Source organism: Oncorhynchus tshawytscha, linkage group LG16, assembly GCF_018296145.1.
Source record: "Oncorhynchus tshawytscha isolate Ot180627B linkage group LG16, Otsh_v2.0, whole genome shotgun sequence".
NCBI classification, from domain to species: domain Eukaryota; kingdom Metazoa; phylum Chordata; class Actinopteri; order Salmoniformes; family Salmonidae; genus Oncorhynchus; species Oncorhynchus tshawytscha.
The window spans coordinates 17,803,188-17,822,964 of record NC_056444.1 but is presented as its reverse complement, the minus strand read 5'-3'; the positions used below and the strand labels follow the sequence as shown (position 1 = coordinate 17,822,964).

The following is a 19,777-nucleotide window of genomic DNA, read 5'->3' as shown; positions in this document are numbered from 1 at the left end:
TGAATGTGGAAAAGAGAGACACATCTTAGGTTTTGATTTTCTTTTTTGTGGAAATATGTTACACTTATATTACAGGTTTTTAAATGCCCAGAGGGAAAATGAAACCAAAGGACAGTTGGAGACAGCAGAAACTAGCACTAACAGGACAGCGACATAATTTAGACAGAACCGCCCACACTGGATCTAATAGGCTGGCAGCTGGCATGGGTGTGGCCAACCGCTACCCAGGTTAGGTGACCTCCAATAAATACTGCAAATGTTTGTTGTTAATGTAACTTATAAAATATATCATAAAATGTCCTTTTAAATGGAATTTGATAAGTTCTGTGTACAAAAACAAAAGTTCATAAATTACAGCCAGTCTATGGATGTCTGTGTCTGGGTCCTGCAAACCCAGGGCCAGCCTCAAACAACACCATATTACCCATCTAGTGGACTGAGGCCCTAACCAAAAATAGTGCACTATCTAGGGAATAGGATGCCTTTTGGGACACTCACTTTTCACTGAACCACCCCTCCTCCCCCTGACAAAGAGTGCGACAAGTCCATCTCAGGCCGAAACGTCATGCCCTACACATCACTGATAGTACAAAACAAAACTTCTAACCCTCACAAAATGAAATCTCTGAACATACAGTAACGATATCCCTCTTCCTCCATCATCAGTACGTAAGACCAAAAGCACATTCCGGGCGCTGGCTGGACAGTGTGCATGTGTCTCTTAGTCACACTTCCTCTCCCGCCCGTCACAGTAGCTGCCTTATTCTTAACCCCGCCCCTCCAGGTCCCTCTTCACAGCCCATTGGTCAATAATGTCTGAGGAGGACATGTCTTCAACAGTCGAACCTCATGTCCAGCGAATCATCAAACCCCCTGTCCTCATGACCCGCCGCCACACTGGACAGGAAGGACACTCCCGTCACCCCAGATGCTCCTGTTGCCGTGGTGATGAGCTGGTTGCCATGTGGGGTGTTGCTGGTTGCCGGGCTGCGCAGGGCAGCAGCGGTGATGGAGGTGAGGTTGATGCCAAGTGTGAGCCGCGTCTGTTCTAGAGCCTTCTCTGGAACCGCAAACGCCTCCAGCTTCTTCTCCCCGTTTGCCATGTAGGAGTTCTGGCAGCCGCGGCAGATACAGTCCAGACATGCCTTGGAGAAATATTCATATTATTATAATTTACAATCAGTGAACTAAATGTGGACAGGGGAACAATGTCATTTCAGACCAAGCCATAGTAACTCACCTTGCGGTTTGAGTAGCAGGGGCAGCGCTGCCCTCTGCAGGTGAGAACAGAGGGGTTCTGAGTGGCTCTCCCACACTTACAGCCCTTCTTCTCCACCGGCTTCTTGTACAGGGGCTTGGAGGGGCTGGGCGGGTGAGAGAGAGGGTGAGCATGGCCGTGGGGTGGCAGGCGGTCACGGGGCTGGGCGCGGGGCTTGGGGACTCCCTGCCTGGCCTTGGAGTAGGCCTTCTTAGGGCCCCCGTGGTGCTCCAGGCTCTTCTTCAGGCCCTTGGATGACACCAGCATTGTCTTTCCCAACTTTGGAGGCCCGCCGTTGGGCACGGGTGCCAGGTGAGGCGGGGTGATGGCGGAGTGAAGTTTGGGCTCCCGTTTGACAGTGGTGGCTGGGTTGGGAAGGTGAGAGGCGTTGGTGGTGCTCAGGGGTGAGCCTCTGAGGATGCTGGCGATGGGGAGGGGCTGCACCTTCTCACTGTCGCTCTCAGAGCGTGAACGCTTGCGGTGGCAGCGAGGGGGTAGGCGGGAGAGAACAGGGATGGGCTGGGGGAGAGGCAGGGGAAGTCTAGGGATGTTCTCTGGGGGAGGGAGGGGGTGAGGCAAGGGGAGTCACAGGTAGGATGGCAGTAAGATCCGTTGTGGGGGGGAACAAAGGGAAAGTCTGGCTGGGGGTCAGGCGGTTCAGGTTCGGGCTCCAGGGTCCTAAGAACCTCCTCCACGCTCAACAACAGCGTATCTCCGCCATGTTTATTAAGCTCCTCCCCAAATGTGCTTATGTCACAAAGTCCCACCTCCCCACTACCTAACATGCCAACACACACAGGTAGCTCCTCACCCAAGCTCTCCTGCTTCAGAACACCTCCCCCTGTAGCTAAGGTAACAGGTGGTGGCACGTCCTGATTGGTCAGGCCGTTACAGTCATGCAGCCCATTAACCCCGCCCACAGGGCTAAGGCCCTCCTGCCTCTCCTCTTCAGCCGGAGCCTCATCAGGTCTGAGGCCAGACGTTGAGGGGGCCGTCGGGGGAGACTGGCTCGCAGTGTCCTCCCCTTCCTGCCCGCTTTCGGCCAATGAAAGGCCCTCATTAAGAATGGCGAGGAGGTCGGGCGAATCGCTGGCTGCACTGGCGATGTGCGGGGCGAGCGGTGATTGGGCGATGTAGAGGCAGAGTTTCCTGTAGCAGTGGACCAATAAGGAGAGCTGCCTGTTCTCCTGGAAGCGGGAGTAGTCTTTACACCAGGAACAGGACGGCTTTAGCAGCATCCTTTGGCCCTTACAGCCCCGACACACATAGTGCTGGCACTGGGAGTTAGTGGGTGCTATGGGGTCCTGCAGCAGGTTACCTGGACAGAGAAAAGTTAGATGTCATTTATGGCAAGACAACATTGACTTATCCTTTATTCAACTGGGTAGGAACCATTGAGGGAAATCACTCCCGCAGCAGCATTATAACCGTCCATACAACATGACAACTCAAACCATAAACAGGAGCCATAATTATTCATAACAAGTCAATGATATGAAGCTTAGCGGTGGACTGATATGAGTATTGAGGTGGGCTATATATAAAAGTGATTAATTCAATTGCTGTCCAGCTCTGAATATTCAACTCTAATGCAATGAGCACAACACCAAAGCAACAGCATATCAATTAAGTGTAACGACTTTAAATCATAAAAGGTTTAAATTAACCCCTTTGCCATCTTAATATACTGAACAAAAATGTAAACAAAACATGCAACAATTTCAAAGATTTTACCGAGTAACAGTTCATATAAGGAAATCAGTCAATTGAAATAAATTAGGCCCTAATCTATGGATTTCTTTGGATTCCACATAAGTGGGCTGGGGTGCAGCCATGGTTGAGCCATGGAGAGCATAGGCCCACCCACTTGGCAGCCAGGACCAACCACTGGGGAGCCAGGCCCAGGCAATACAAATGAGTTTTTCTCCACAAAAGTGCTTTATTACAGACATAAATACTCCTCATCTGTGGCATTGTGTTGTGTGACAAAACGGCACATTTTAAAGTTGCCTTTAATTGTCCCTAGCGCAAGGTGAACCTGTGCAATGATCATGCTGTTTAATCAGCTTCTTAATATGCCACACCTGTCAGGTGGACGGATTATCTTGGAAAAGGATAAATGCTCACTAACAAGGACGAAAACAAATTTGTGCATAATATTTGAGAGAAATACATTTTTTTGTGCGTATGGAACATTTCTGGGATTTTTCATATCAGAACATGAGACCAACACTTTACATGTGCTTACATATTTTTGTTCTGTGTAGTTTAACATGGTTCAAGTTAGTAAGTGTAGAGGGTTCCTATTCTGTATGCTTATTTCAACCATTTATAAAAGGTAAAACTAAGAGGCAGCTCAAGACCGAATGCCTCTGCAAGGCTTGATGACAGCTGTGCTTTGAAAGCAGCTTCCTTAGCTACGCCGGTTGTTAGGGACGGCAGCTGAGGGGGCTTGTGGGAGGGAGGGATGAAGGGAGTTCCATTTATAAAGGACAACAAACATGCCTTAGATACAGGACAGACTAGGATGTATCCTCTACTCGTCACACACACACAATTAATTAATATACTCTAAATTGAAAAAATATAATGAAAGTGTGCAACAAAAAGTTTAAACAAGACTGCAGTTTTATGGCACCAAAAATCAAATGTACAGGTATCTGACAAAATAAAGGAAACACTTGAGTAAATGAGAGCTACAAAATATATTGAAAGCAGGTGCTTCCACACAGGTGTGGTTCCTGGTTTAATGTAAATGATAACTTGTTCTCAACTGGCCTACCTGGTTAAATAAAGGTAAAATAATAATAATACATTTGACAATTAACATACCATCATGCATAGGGTAATGTATAAAAATGCCAGGATGCCATTATTTTGTCTACCCACAGGGCACGAGTGGTCACTGAATTGTTTGATGTAAACCATATGCCATCTCAACCCAATTGAATACTTATGGGATATTAATAAGGAGCAGCGCCTTGGTGTTTTCCACCACCATCAACAAGACACCAAACTATGGAATTTCTCATGGAAGAGGGTGTTGCATCCTTCCAATAGAGTTCAAGATGCCACTTTATATCATGTTTACATACCCTATATTACTCATCTCATATGTATATACTGTACTCTATACCATCTACCTGCATCTTGCCTATGCCTTTCGGCCAGCGCTCATCCATATATTTATATGTACATATTCTTATTCATTCCTCTACACTTGTGTGTGTATAAGGTAGTTGTGAAATTGTTTGATTACTTGTTAGATATTACTACATGGTCGGAACTAGAAGCACAAGCATTTCGCTACACTCGCATTTAACATCTGCTAAGCATGTGTATGTGACCAATAAAATTTAATTTGAAGATAGTTGTAGAATATATGCCATGGTGCATTGAAGCCGTTCTGGCTCGTGTCGGCCCAACCCCCTATTAAGACACTTGGCGTTTGCTTTATTTTGGCAGTTACCCGAGTCGCTGCCTACACACAACAAAATACGTATTCTACTATGCACCTGTCAAAGTAAACATTGCGTGTGAGGACTGGAGTAACAGGGGAAAACATCACCCCATTATTGAATGAACATCATACTCATTAATAATTTGTAACAGTGACGGGGAAGGCTATATCTATGCTTAGGCAACCGTTCCAAATAATTTAAAAAAGGAGAAAACACAAAGCACTAGTAGTCTATACCGAGCTCCTGCATCTGCTCCGCACTGGGGGGTTAATCTAGAGATGCATTTTTAAAGACTGCGCACACACGATGGATGCTTAATGAATACATTTTTTGGGTGGGGGGGGAGAGACACTCTTCTGCCTACATGCACCTGTCTGAAAGTGATTTAGTTACATATGGAGGCGGAGAAGGGAGGTTAGCTAGCTATGATGAATGCGGAACTAACCAACCAGTTCAATAGCTAACTCATGCAAACAAACCGGTCAAATTATCCACCCTGGATCAGTGTGTATAGCTATGAGATACATTTTATTGGATCATGGTGAAATGTGCAGTAGCTAGCTTGCGAAACTAGACAGCTCTACGCCATCGGCTAAATAGTTGCTCCGACATTCAATAGAAATGGGGGTGTGTCATGGCGGGGAGAGCTAGGTTAGTTAGCTATTGCAGCTAGCTGGATATCTACAGGGGAACCGAGACTGTTAAAATAATAATACCAGTGCACCTACCACACACGAGGCAGGACAGCGACTGGCGGAAGAACGGGAGCAGCTTGTAGAGCTCCGCCAGGGCCCGTGGGTCGCGAGGGTCGCACTGCAGCACCGAACGACACGCGGACACGTACAGTGTGGTCGCATTCACCGGGTTCATCTCAACAGCCAAGAGACAGAAACATCCAGTCCGAGAAAAAAGCAAAACAAACGCACACGTCCGACCTCAACGAAAGTCCCGTGGCTCCCGTTAAGCGGGGATGGGGCTCGCGACTCTCTTTTTGTCCGTTTTATTATTGGCCAAAGGAGGCGGGGAGCAGGCGAGCTGTGTCGAGGGCATAGATGGGTGATGTAGTTAGCTGCTAACTTAGTTTAGCTTGACACCAGCACTATTTTGGCTAAGGTATATTATATGCACCAAATAGGCAAATTGATGTGTGATGCAGCAAATCACAACTACAAAACACACACACATGAAGTATATGATCTGGTAGTACGGGTTGAACATTACATTACTGTGTTCATAATCACAACCAATCCATCTTTAAGACTATCGCTTCCCCCTTTTCCATGGCACAAAATATGCCCAAATGATCATCATGGCATAAAAATAAATCTGTAATTCCCATTAATAGCATAGCTAGCTATATAAAAATAAATCTGGAGCAAAAATGTTTTCAAAATTGAATAAATTCATCAAAGTCCGTTCACATGTCTTCCACGAAATCCGTGGTGCGAGCAGACCTCGCTGGTTATTCGACAACAATACAGTCACTGGTGTGGTCGGTGGCGCTCTTTCTCCTTCTCCGGCCTCCAATTACACACTGCTAGCCACCTTCGTACCAAATTCAAAAATAGCTGCTTTGTTAATGTTAATAGTTAAAACTTATTCGTTCATTCTCCCTCCTTCCACCATCCTTATTCGCAGTTTTATTATTCGCATTCTTAGCTAAAGTTGGCTCCTCTCCTTTTGGCCTGCATATTCGGGGCACATAGGCAGGGATAGCTAATGTTAGCGAGCAACACAGATTCTGTTGTTGTCTGTGGTTCATGGCGGCTAAGCCGCGAAAACAAAACAGGCCGTCTTGGCTCCTGCTAGCGCACTGAGCTAAAGGTAAAGCCAGTTAGCGCAGGATAGCTAATAAGAGGGGGTATACTGGTAGTGGAGATGGAAAGATAGTATGGAAACCTTTGTTGAAGTAAAATAAGCGCCCGTGAGAGCACCGGAGTATATTTACGCCAGCCGCGCCAGTTTGGAGCGGCGGCATCAGGAACAAAAATAGGCCGCTTTTCCTCTTTTTGGAGTTAGTCCCTCGTTTTTTACCACCTCTCCGGTTGGGTATGAGCAGAAAAGCAGTCGGTGTTACGAAGTCCTCTGTCGGCGTTCGAAGAACACTCCTGTGTATTATTGGAGTAGCCAATATTGGAATAGGTTTGTGTAGCCTGCTGCTATCGCTAGCCGCGGAGGTTCTTCGCCCCTCCCTTTTCTTCCCCCGTCCGTAGGCAATCAAACAGAGGGCGCTGTTGCTCACATCTCGCGAGAATACAATTCAAACTGGTTCCCTTGGTTACATAAGTGTTCTCTCAAGTCAATATATTATATTGACATGGAAAGTAAACACTTACATTGTCAAAGTAAACATATACCAAAGATGGTCAAAGACAGGAATATACTAGATTGTTTGTAATCAAGCAATAATAATGAGGGTAGTAATCATATGAATAGCAATTGCAACAAATAATTAAAGCTGCAAGCAGCAAATTAATTATTTTTTGTTTAACCTTAATTTAACTAGGTAATGCCAGGGTTCAAGCTGTTCACCCAATGTGCCACAATCAGGACAAATCGGACACATTTTGGACCATATGTATGTTGACTATTTTAAACGCTTTCATCTCGAGAACAGCTGGACCGATCTGCACCAAATTTAGTACATTCCCTTTCCAGTGCCTTCGGAAACTATTCAGACCCCTTGAAATTGTGTTACGTTACAGCCTTGATCTAAAATGTATTAAAACATATATATATCCTCATCAATCCAAACACAATAACCCATAATGACAACACAAAAACGGGTTTAAAGAAACTTTTGCCCCCCCTAAAAAAGATACCTTATTTACATAAGTATTCATACCCTTTGCTATTAGACTTGAATTTGACCTCAGGTTCATCCTGTTTCCACTGATCATCCTTGAGATGTTTCTACAACTTGATTGGAGTCCACCTGTGGTAAATTCAATTGATTGGACATGATTTGGAAAGACACACACCTGTCTACATAGCCCCACAGTTGACAGTACAAGTCAGAGCGAAGAAGTTAAGAACCACCAAGACTCTTCCTGGAGCTGGCCGCCCAGCCAAACTGAGCAATCTGGAGAGAAGGGCCTTGGTCAGGGAGGTGACCAAGAACCCTATTGTCACCCTGACAGAGCTTCAGAAGGACAACCATCTCTGTAGCACTCCACCAATCAGGCCTTTTTGGTAGAGTGGCCAGACGGAAGCCACTCCTCAGTAAAAGGCACATGACAACCCGCTTGGAGTTTGCCAAAAGGCACCTAAAGGACACTCAGACCATGAGAAACAAGATTCTCTGGTCTGATGAAACCAAGTTAAACTCTTTGGCCTTAATGCCAAGCGTCATGTCTGGAAGAAACATGGCACCATCCCTACGGTGAAACATGGTGGTGGCAATATGCTGTGGGGATGTTTTTCAGAGGCAGGGACTGGGAGACTAGTTAGGATCGAGGGAAAGATGAACGGAGCAAAGTACAGAGAGATCCTTGATAAAACCTGCTCCAGAGACCTCAGGACCTCAAGATTGGGGTGAAGATTCACCTTCCAACAGGACAACGACCCTAAGCACACAGCCAAGTCAACGCAGGAGTGGCTTTGGGACAAGTCTCTGAATGTCCTTGTGGCCCAGCCAGAGCCCGGACTTGAACCCAATCGAACATCTCTGGAGAGACCTGAAAAAAGCTGTGTATTAATGCACCCCATCCAACCTGAAAGAGCTTGAGAGGATCTGCAGAGAAGAATGGGAGAAACATCCCAAATACAGGTGTGCCCAGCTTATTGCGTCATACCCAAAGGTATCGCTGCCAAAGGTGCTTCAACTGTGATATTTCAGTTTTATTTTTTTATAAATTAGCAAATTTCTAAACTTGTTTTCGCGTTGTCAATATGGGGTATAGTGTGTAGATTGAGGGAGAAAAATCTATTTTAGAATACCTAACAAAATGTGGAAAAGTCAAGGGGTTTGAATACTTTCCGAAGGCACTGTATACACCCATGTTTTTAAACGCAAGATTTTCTAGGACAAGCTCAAACAATATTGCTGCTATAAGCCAATGAGCTTGCATTGATGTTTTTCCTGTCCAACAGCGCCACCATTCGGCCAAACTGAACCGTACATTACCGGTAAGCTAGACTCATCCCTGAGCATGTGTGCCAAATTCCATCACTCTGAGTCAAACAGATCAAGAGATATAAACGTGTCGGTTATAGCGCCACCGTGTGGTCAATCTGAATGTGCTTGCAAATGTTGAGTCTTGATAGTGTTTGGAACCTGTGTACCAAGTTTTGTTTCAGTACGAATATCCTTGTCTGATTTATATGCTTTTATGTGCCAGGTCACACCCATCTGAATGTTTTTATTGGTCAGTATTTATTGGTCAGCGGCCATGTTGTTTGAGATGCTAGCCTGGAAAATCTTTATGTTGTGAAAACAGATTGGTCAATATGCGCCTGAGGAGTAGCATTTTGTGTTTTTATTCAAAATCACTGAATTTTGTTTCTTATGAGGAGAGGCTCATCACTAGTTGCCACAGTCATAAACTCTGCCTCTTTCTACAATTTATCTTATTATAATCTGATTTTAAACCTAACCTTAACCACACTCCTAACCTTGTGCCTAACCTTAAATTAAGACCAAAAATGTAATGTGTTTTTGTGAATTTTTATGATATAGCCAATTATGACTTTGTGGCTGTGGTAACTAGTGACAATCTGAGGAGAGGGACATGTAGTGCATTCAGAAAGTATTCAGACCCCTTCACTTTTTCCACATGTTACATTACAGCCTTATTCTAAAATAGATTAAATAAATGTTTTTCCCTCATCAATACACACAATAACCCATAATGACAGAGCGAAAACCGTTTTTTTAGACATTTTGAGCAGTTTCTTTTCTTCTTCAGAAAACTGTGTGAGGAGGTTCTCTTTTGCACTGTTCAACCAATCCAGTAAATGTGGATGAGGAGTTAAGCTGGAGTGTTGCCTTGATCAAAAAGAGGAAGTCATGACACAGGCTCTCTTTCCATTCCCCCTGAAAACCGGATGCATCTGGTTGTGTCCGTCCTGCTGAGGGTGGAGAAGGTATCAAGGCCAAGGTTGGCGAGTTACTGCCACCTGCAGTCTGGAATGTTTGCTCTCAATTATAATTCATTGGCTGATCCCCCCTCATAACCTGGATGGAATTATGTGATCTTTCTTTAACCCATAAGAAGTCCCACCCAGTTGACTACTTCAAAATGGTGAAAGCCCTATTGTGCTGCCTATGCTAAAACGGACTTTTGGTTATTAGAGTCCTCTATACATATTTATGTAACTGACACAGAAATAGCCATATACGGCTATGCTTACACTACAGTCATGTGCATTGAGTAGGAAAAAGTGACCTATAGGTTCCTCATAGTGGAGTCAGATTGACTAACACACACAGGAAGGAACTGTCGTTTCTGTAGTAGTTGGAAATGAGATGACATCTCAAATTAAGTGAGATTGTTCATTGCTCAAAATTGTTTTGAGATTGTTAGATGCACTAAAACTGTGTGTGTGTGTATGAAGGGGCTTTCCTCTGTAACTCTGTGTGTGTGCGTGGGCACGCGTGCATGTCGCAGTACGTGTATACACTGAGCGTATACAGAACATTAGGAACACCTTTCTAATATTGAGTTGAGACCCCATTTTCCCTCCGAACAGCCTCAATTCGTCAGGGTGTCGAAAGAGTTCCACAGGGATGCTGGCCCATGTTGATTCCAGTTGTATCAGGTTGGCTGGATGTCCTCTGGCTGGTGGACCGTTCCGATACACACGGGAAACCCAGCAGCGTTGCAATTTTTGACACACTCAAACCGGCACCTACTACCTTCTCCCATTCAAAGACACTTAAAACTTTTGTCTTTCCCATTCACCCTTTGAATGGCACACAGGCACAATTCATGTCTCACGGCCTAATGGTAAGTCCTATGAATAACCCAGTGTTCAGTCTAATACGGACCTCTGTGGTTATTATTAATAGTTGGAGTGGGAGGGAGCTGGGACTGGGAGGGGTGAGTAACTGATATTCCCGCTCGCTATACCTCCACCCCTCTCTCTCTGCCTAGCAACCTAATAAAAACTCCCTAAACAAATAGGATGGACAGATCCAATCATAAAATCAAATGTCATATTTTACTGAAGCTGATCAGAACCTTTCAGACAGACAAGATTTATTTTACTGTTCTCTACCTGATATGTACTCAGCAATTACATGGTAATGGTATAGTGTCGTTTCCTGATAGTTACCAATAATTAATATTTTACATTTGCCAACAGCCTATGCTACTTAGGCCAAGTGTTTAAGTCAACTAATTACTCTTTTGTTTATTTGGGAGCTATATGTAACATTTCTACCTTCAAATAGCTGAGTAGGAAGAATGCAGTGGATTTATCCCAGACACCTGGTTTAGTGGTTTTAACTGAGCGGAGGCCATCGTTTGTGTTTGGGACTGATTGGATGCCACAATACTGTGTTATATGCCAAAGCATTAGCAAAGAGAGCTAACACATATCTTCAGGTCTCAGGCAAGGGTACACATCACACAAGGGTCCTACACCAAACCACCTCTGACAATTATTATAGACTGAAATAGGACAGTGCATCTTTGAGCTGCATGGTTCTGAGATTTTATACGTTTTCTTGTTTTTCAATCCACAAACAAAACACATTCCACATCCACGGATGTGGCAGATATAAATAGTAGTATAAAATATTGAACAAAACAACAAATTTGCAGCAGCACCATCTGGGATCATGTTAGCTATTTCCAGCAGCACCATCTGGGATCATGTTAGCTATTTCCAGCTTCAGCTGAGACAATGAGCAAATCATTTTTTTACAGCATCTGACACAACATGTATATACACTAATTTCCCAAATCACCCCATTCTCTCTGTCCAATTTCAAATATAGTTGAGTAGTGGATACCAGAGTCTATCAAACCTGGGCTGTCTCTTTCTCTGTCTGGCTCAAGAACAAAGTCCTGCTGGGCATTAAGCATTTAGAGACACAGGGTCATATAAAACTGTACATCTAATATTTTCTGTGCAGCAGTATGTATAGATTGGCAAAATCTGATAATCTCTCTACAACTCCGAAATACATGCATACAGGTTCCACTTTTAGAGGTACTGAAGGCCGCCTGCAGAAACACCCATAATACTTGGATTGCCCCTTATCAACTCCGCCAAAGGCTCCGCCCACAACAAATAGAGCAAGGGGGACAGGAAGCATCCTTGTCTTGTGCCACGTCCCAAAGGGAATCTGTCAGTATTCAGACCGTTAGGCATTTGAATGAGAATATGGGGACTTAATCCATTTAATAAAGTTTGGGCCCATATTGAACTTTTCTAAGACTGAGAACAGAAAGCTCCACTCCATCCTGTCGAACGCCTTCTCAGCATCCAGTAAAGCCAGCAGGACAGGGGCGTGGAACACCTTCCCAGCATCCAGTAATGCCAGCAGGACAGGGACGTGGAACACCTTCCCAGCATCCAGTAAAGCCAGCAGGACAGGGGCGTGGAACACCTTCCCAGCATCCAGTAATGCCAGCAGGACAGGGGCGTGGAACACCTTCTCAGCATACAGTGAACCAACAAGACAGGGGCGTGGAACACCTTCCCAGCATCCAGTAAAGCCAGCAGGACAGGGGCGTGGAACACCTTCTCAGCATACAGTGAACCAACAAGACAGGGGTGTGGAACACCTTCTCAGAATCCAGTGAAACCAGCAGGACAGGGGTCGTCTGTTCGTTTACTTGATCTATAATATCAAAAAGACGATGGATGTTATCAGAAGAGTACCTGTCTCTAATAAATCCAGTTTGGTCCGCTTGTAATATTTTGGTAAGAAGATTGTTTACTCTTTTAGCAAGCAATGTGGTAATTATTTTATAGTTGAAATTCAAAAAGTTTATGGGCTGGAAGGACGAGCAGGATAGAGGGTAATTGTCTTTTTTGAGCAACACTGTAATGCGGGCTGTGTACATAGAGTCTGGGAGAGCACTGTTTTTGTAAAAGTCATCCAGCGTTGGCATGAAAATAGGGCTTAGCTGGGGCCAAAAAGCTTTGTAGAACTCTGAGAAATCCGTCTGGGCCTGGGGTCTTGTGAGGTGGCATGGAGATAATTGCCTCTAGGACCTCTTCAGAAGTAAAATGGGAGTTGAGATCTTCTTGGTCGGTCTCTGATAGTTTTGGTTGCAAGATTCCCTCTAGGCAGGAATGGAGTTCTGCATCCGTATCTTTTCTTTCAGAAGTATATAATTAGCAGTAAAAATCATGAAAGGTAAATGTATCTCATTTGGATCATATGTGACCTCGCCATCTGCTGTTCAGATGGCCATGATTGTACGCTCTGACTGCTCTTTTTTTTTTTTAAATTGGTAAGGAAGCAATCTAGAGGCCTATTGCTATACTCATGGTATTTCTGGTATGTCTCCCGAGTATAATCCAAGTTTAGTTTGGGTTACTTTAAGATGACTCCAGGAGGCGCTGTCTGGGGATTGTTTATGTACTTTTTTCGCAGCATTCCAGCTCCCTCTCAAGATCTAACCTGTGTGCTTCCATTGCTTTTTTTCTTAGAGGAAGCATATACAATTAGATGAGTTCTTAGTGTGGCTTTGGCAGCATCCCACATTGTGGCCAGAGAAACAGGAGAGTCTTTGATGTCTTGTGTGTAGTTGCCTATCGATATAGTAACCAATATATGGAATGCTTTGTTTGATAACATTAAGGTGTTGAATTTACAGCTCTTTGACCTCGGGATGTTTTTACAGAGGTCAAAGTGGAGGCATGCAAAGGCGTGATCTGAAAGTGCTATGGGTCCGATTGTACAAGGGGCAGAATGTATGGAACACTTTTGGATAAAAATGTAATCTATACAGGAGTAGGTGTTATGGACATTACAGTAGTATGTGTAGTCCATAGATGAGCTATAAGTCTCTCTCCAGATATATATCAGTCTCATCTCTTTAGTAAGAGAGTTCAACATCTTTGCCGATCTAGGGTTTCTGGTGGGGACTTTTATTATTTTATGTAACCCTTATTTAAATAGGCAAGTGAGTTAAGAACAAACTCTTATTTACAATGACAGCCTACCAAAAGGCAAAAGGCCTCCTGTGAGGACGTGGATTAAAAATAAAAGTAAATAAAATAAAAATTTAGGACAACACACACATCACGAACACACTACATAAAGAGAGACCTACAACAACATAGCATGGCAGCAACACAACATGATAACAACATGGTACAAGTGCCTTGCAAAAGTATTCATCCCCCTTGCTGTTTTTCCTATTTTGTTGTGTTACAACCTGTAATTTAAATGGATATGCATTTGGATTTCATGTAATGGACACACACAAAATAGTCAAAATTGGTGAAGTGAAATGAAAAAAACCACAGTGAAGAAAAGTGGTTCGTGCATATGTATTCACCCCCTTTGCTATGAAGCTCCTAAATAAGATCTGGTGCAACCAATTACCTTCAGAAGTCGCATAATTAGTTAAATAAAGTGCACCTGTGTGCAATCTAAGTGTCACATGATCTCAGTATATATACACACACCTGTTCTGAAAGGACCCAGAGTCTGCAACACCACTAAGCAAGCGGCACCATGAAGACCAAGGAGCTCTCCAAACAGATCAGGGACAAAGCTGTGGAGAAGTACAGATCAGGGTTGGGTTATAAAAAAATATCCCAAACTTTGAACATCCCATGGGAGCACCATTAAATCCATTATTCAAAAATGTAAAGAATATGGCACCACAACAAACCTGCCAAGAGAGGGCCACCCACCAAAACTCACTGACCAGGCAAGGAGGTCATTAATCAGAGAGGCAACAAAGAGACCAAAGATTACCCCTGAAAGAGCTGCAAAGCTCCACAGTGGAGATTGGAGTATCTGTCCATAGGACCAATTTAAGTCGTACACTCCACAGAGTTGGGCTTTACGGAAGAGTGGCCAGAAAAAAAGCCATTGCTTAAAGAAACTAATAAGCAAACACGCTTGGTGTTCGCCAAAAGGCATGTGGGAGACTCCCCCAAACATATGGAAGAAATTACTCGTCAGATGAGATTAAAAAGTAGCTTTTTGGACATCAAGGAAAACACTGTCTGGCTCAAACCCAACACCTCTCATCACCCTGGGAACACCATCCCCACAGTGAAGCATGGTGGTGGCAGCATCATGCTGTGGGGATGTTTTTCATCGGCAGGGACTGGGAAACTGGTCATAAGTGAAGGAATGATGGATGGCGCTAAATAGAGGGAAATTCTTAAGGGAAACCTGTTTCAGTCTCTAAGAGGTTTGAGACTGGGCCGGAGGTTCATCTTCCAGCAGGAAATTACCCTACGAAAACCCCAGCCGAGTTGCCAAACTCAACATATCCTGTTGGATCTGTTAACCCCACGCTCAGTCACAATTCTGTGTTCCGAAAAATGGGAACAGATCGCAACGTCTCCCAAAAGAGAAATAAAAAAAAATACTTAATGCGGGGCGGAGAGAATCAGGCAAGTGACAACCTAGCCCCCATCCAGACCACAGTAAAAAAGAGGGAGAAATTAAGTAAATAAAATCAATAGCCCAGCCTACAAATACATACCCCAAAGGACATAGGACTAATCGTTTGGACTAAATAAAACCGAAATGAGGGAGCAAATTCCTAAGAGGGATCTATAGGATAAGTTTGTTATTATTAAAATGAAATAAACAGTGTAACGAATCCCTTTTGGCCCGACAGTCTAGGGGGGGATGGTAATGAGACCCGTAACATAACTCATACAAATTCTAATAGTGACAAAGTAAAAGTGAGAACGAAATAACTACGACAACCGCAATCTACCGTCAAACTCAGGGTTTATTAATAAACAGTCATGGGGGGGGAGCAGGAAAAGGGGCTGAGCTGGACCCAGGAAAGAAACAATAAGTATTCAAAAACACCCCTAAGCTAGACTAGCCTATTTCAACAATAGCTAACTAACCAAAAATACAGTGGGTGGTTCGCCCAGTTCTTACTAGTGTATTTAACAAAGTTTACCTACGGGTAGTGTATGCCCATGGGCGACTTGTCTTGGTTCCCCCTTTTCCCACCAGCAAACAAACACCATAACCAAAAACAATACTCACAGGTGATGAAAGTGCTATGAAGGTGCTCAAACAAAAGAGAGGTCAATACACAAAGAGAGAGTGAAACAGCGAGACCTACAGACATGGCATTTACAGAGAGATTGAGCTCTAGAGCAAACAACTGACAGGGTTTTTAAACCAAGGGAAAGGAACTGTGATTGGGTAGGAAACAGGAGGAGGTGTGTCTTCTGATTGATGATTGGTAACTGATTGGGGAGTGATGATTTTTCACCTGTGAGGGGAGAAGGAGAGAAAAGAAACACACACACACACAGGATACACACACAGGATACTTGTATCCGTAACAACAGGATAAGGCAGTCATAACCATAGGCATAAAATGGACACACTGAACCTCTCGTTAGGTGTGTAGATGTGTCGTAATCAATGGCTATCAATGGTGAAGGCCTATGTGAAAATTAGAAATACAAATAACAAAAGTAGGCTATAGGCCTAATATAAATTGACAGTGTCTGATCACTTTGTCTGCCAATATCCTATATGTTCTACAGACAAGATAACAGGCTGTAAATGGTTCATTCTCTCACTTGACATAAAAGGGGAAATAAAGTAGGCTAAAACGTTAGTAGGCCTAGGATATGCTGTAGGGCCTATCCCTCTCTCAGCTAAAAGAAAATAAATACAAACTAGACGGCTATAATGACATTTGTCAGGGAGGGTGGGTCATTCGATAGCAGCTATAGGTTGTCTTACCTTCATTAGTAACAACAATAATCTATTTTAGTCATTGGTCTATTTCTCAGTGGCCATGATTGTACTTCAAAAAACTCTTTGCCTCTTCAGGAGTTTTGAAGTGTCAAATCAGATCAAATCAAAGTTTATTTGTCACGTGTGCCGAATACAACAGGTGTAGTAGACCTTACAGTGAAATGCTTACTTACAGGCCCTAACCAACAGTGCAATTTCTAAGTTAAAAATAGGTATTAGGTGATCAATAGATAAGTAAAGAATTAAAAAAACAACAGTAACAATACAGTGAAAAATAACCGTAGCGAGGCTATATACAGTAGAGAGGCTATATACAGTAGAGGGGCTATATACAGTAGAGAGGCTATATACAGTAGAGAGACTATATACAGTAGAGAGGCTATATACAGTAGAGAGGCTATATACAGTAGAGACGCTATATACAAGCACCGGTTAGTCGGGCTAATTTAGATAATATGTACAGCCAAAAGTTTTGAGAATGACACAAATATTAATTTTCACAAAGTTTGCTGCTTCAGTGTCTTTAGATATTTTTGTCAGATGTTACTATGGAAAACTGAAGAATAATTACAAGCATTTCATAAGTGTCAAAGGCTTTTATTAACAATTATATGAAGTTGATGCAAAGAGTTAATATTTGCAGTGTTGACCCTTCTTTTTCAAGAACTCTGCAATCCGCCCTGGCAGGCTGTCAATTAACTTCTGGGCCACATCCTGACTGATGGCAGCCCATTGTTGCATAATCAATGCTTGGAGTTTGTCAGAATTTGTGGGTTTTTGTTTGTCCACCCACCTCTTGAGGATTGACCACAAGTTCTCAATGGGATTAAGGTCTGGGGAGTTTCTTGGCCATGGACCCAAAATATTGATGTTTTGTTCCCCAAGCCACTTAGTTCTCACTTTTGCCTTATGGCAAGGTGCTCCATCATGCTAGAAAAGGCATTGTTCGTCACCAAACTGTTCCTGGATGGTTGGGAGAAGTTGCTCTCGGAGGATGTGTTGGTACCATTCTTTATTCATGGCTGTGTTCTTCGGCAAAATTGTGAGTGAGCCCACTCCCTAGGCTGAGAAGCACCCCCACACATGAATGGTCTCAGGATGCTTTACCGTTGGCATGACACAGGACTGATGGTAGCGCTCACCTTGTCTTCTCCGGACAAGCTTTTTTCTGGATGCCACAAAAAATCAGAAAGGGGATTCATCAGAGAAAATGACTTTACCCCAGTCCTCAGCAGTCCAATCCCTGTACCTTTTGCAGAATATCAGTCTGTCCCTGATGTTTTTCCTGGAGAGAAGTGGCTTCTTTGCTGCCCTTCTTGACACCAGGCCATCCTCCAAAAGTCTTCGCCTCACTGTGCGTGCAGATGCACTTACACCTGCCTGCTGCCATTCCTGAGCAAGCTCTGTACTGGTGGTGCCCCGATCCCGCAGCTGAATCAACTTTAGGAGACTGTCCTGGCGCTTGCTGGACTTTCTTGGGCGCCCTGAAGCCTTCACAACATTGAACCGCTCTCCTAGAAGATCTTAATTATCTGATAAATGGTTGATTTAGGTGCAATCTTACAGGCAGCAATGTCCTTGCCTTTGAAGCCCTTTTTGTGCAAAGCAATGATGACGGCACATGTTTCCTTCCAGGTAACCATGGTTGACAGAGGAAGAACAATGATTCCAAGCACCACCCTCATTTTGAAGCTTCCAGTATGTTATTTGAACTCAATCAGCATGACAGACTGATCTCCAGCCTTGTCCTCGTCAACACTCACACCTCCTCCCTATAGGCTGTCTCGTCGTTGTCGGTGATCAGGCCTACCACTGTTGTGTTGTTTGCAAACTTAATGATGGTGTTGGAGTCGTGCCTAGCCACGCAGTCATGGGTGAACAGGGAGTACAGAAGGGGACTGAGCATGCACCCCTGAGAGGCTCCAGTGTTGAGGATCAGCATGGCAGATGTGTTGCTACCTACCCTCACCACCTGGGGGCAGCCCGTCAGGAAGTCCAGGATCCAGTTACAGAGGGAGGTGTTTAGTCCCAGGATCCTTAGCTTAGTGATGAGCTTTGAGGGTACTATGATGTTGAACGCTGAGCTGTAGTCAGTGAATAGCATTCTCACATAGGTGTTCCTTTTGTCCAGGTGGGAAAGGGCAGTGTGGAGTGTAATAGAGATTGCATCATCTGTGGATCTGTTTGGGCGGTATGCAAATTGGAGTAGGTCTAGGGTTTCTGGGATAATGGTGTTGATGTGAGTCATTACCAGCCTTTCAAAGCACTTCATGGCTATGGACGTGAGTGCTACAGGTCTGTAGTCATTTAGGCAGGTTGCCTTAGTGTTCTTGGGCACAGGGACTGCTTGAAACATGCTTGAAACATGTTGGTATTATAGACTCAATCAGGGATATGTTGAAAATGTCAGTGAAGACAATTGCCTGTTGGTCAGCACATGCCCAGAGCACTGTCTGGCCCTGCGGCCTTGTGAATGTCAGCTACGGAGAGCATGATCACACAGTCATCTGGAACAGCTGATGCTCTCATGCATGCCTCAGTGTTGCTTGCCTCGAAGCGAGCATAGAAGTTATTTAGCTCATCTGGAAGGCTCGTGTCACTGGGCAGCTCCCTTTGCAGTCTGTAACAGTTTGCAAGCCCTGCCACATAAGACGAGCGTCGGAGCCAGTGTAGTACCATTCAATCTTAGCCCTGCATTGGCACTTTGCCTGTTCATCGGAGGGCATAGCAGGATTTCTTATAAGCTTCCGGGTTAGAGTCCCTCACCTTGAAAGCGGCAGCTCTACCCGTTAGCTCAGTGGGAATGTTGCCGGTAATCCATGGCTTCTGATTGGGGTATGTATGTACAGTCACTGTGGGGATGAAGTCCTCAATACACTTATTGTTAAGCCAGTGACAGATGTGGTGTATTCCTCAATGCAATCGGAAGAATCCTGGAACATTTTTCAGTCTGTGATAGCAAAACAGTCCTGTAGTTTAGCATTTGCTTCATCTGACCACTTTTTTATAGACCGAGTCACTGGTGCTTCTTGCTTGAAATTTTGCTTGTAAGCAGGAATCAGGAGGATAGAATGGTGGTCAGATTTACCAAATGGAAGACGAGGGAGAGCTTTGTACTCTGTGTGTGGAATAAAGGTGATCTAGATTTTTTCCCCTCTGGTTGCACATTAACAT

At 44.1% G+C, this 19,777-nt stretch overlaps 1 protein-coding gene across 1 annotated transcript; it reads right to left on the bottom strand.

Moving 5' to 3' along the window:
* Positions 1–25: 25 nt before the first annotated feature.
* On the bottom strand, positions 26–6,922 carry LOC112236920 (E3 ubiquitin-protein ligase MSL2-like). The gene is given in 4 exon segments (XM_024405538.2): positions 26–1,145; positions 1,241–1,821; positions 1,824–2,576; positions 5,448–6,922. Coding segments are annotated over 4 exon segments (1,788 nt in total). The 5' UTR covers positions 5,590–6,922; the 3' UTR covers positions 26–833.
* Positions 6,923–19,777: the final 12,855 nt, after the last annotated feature.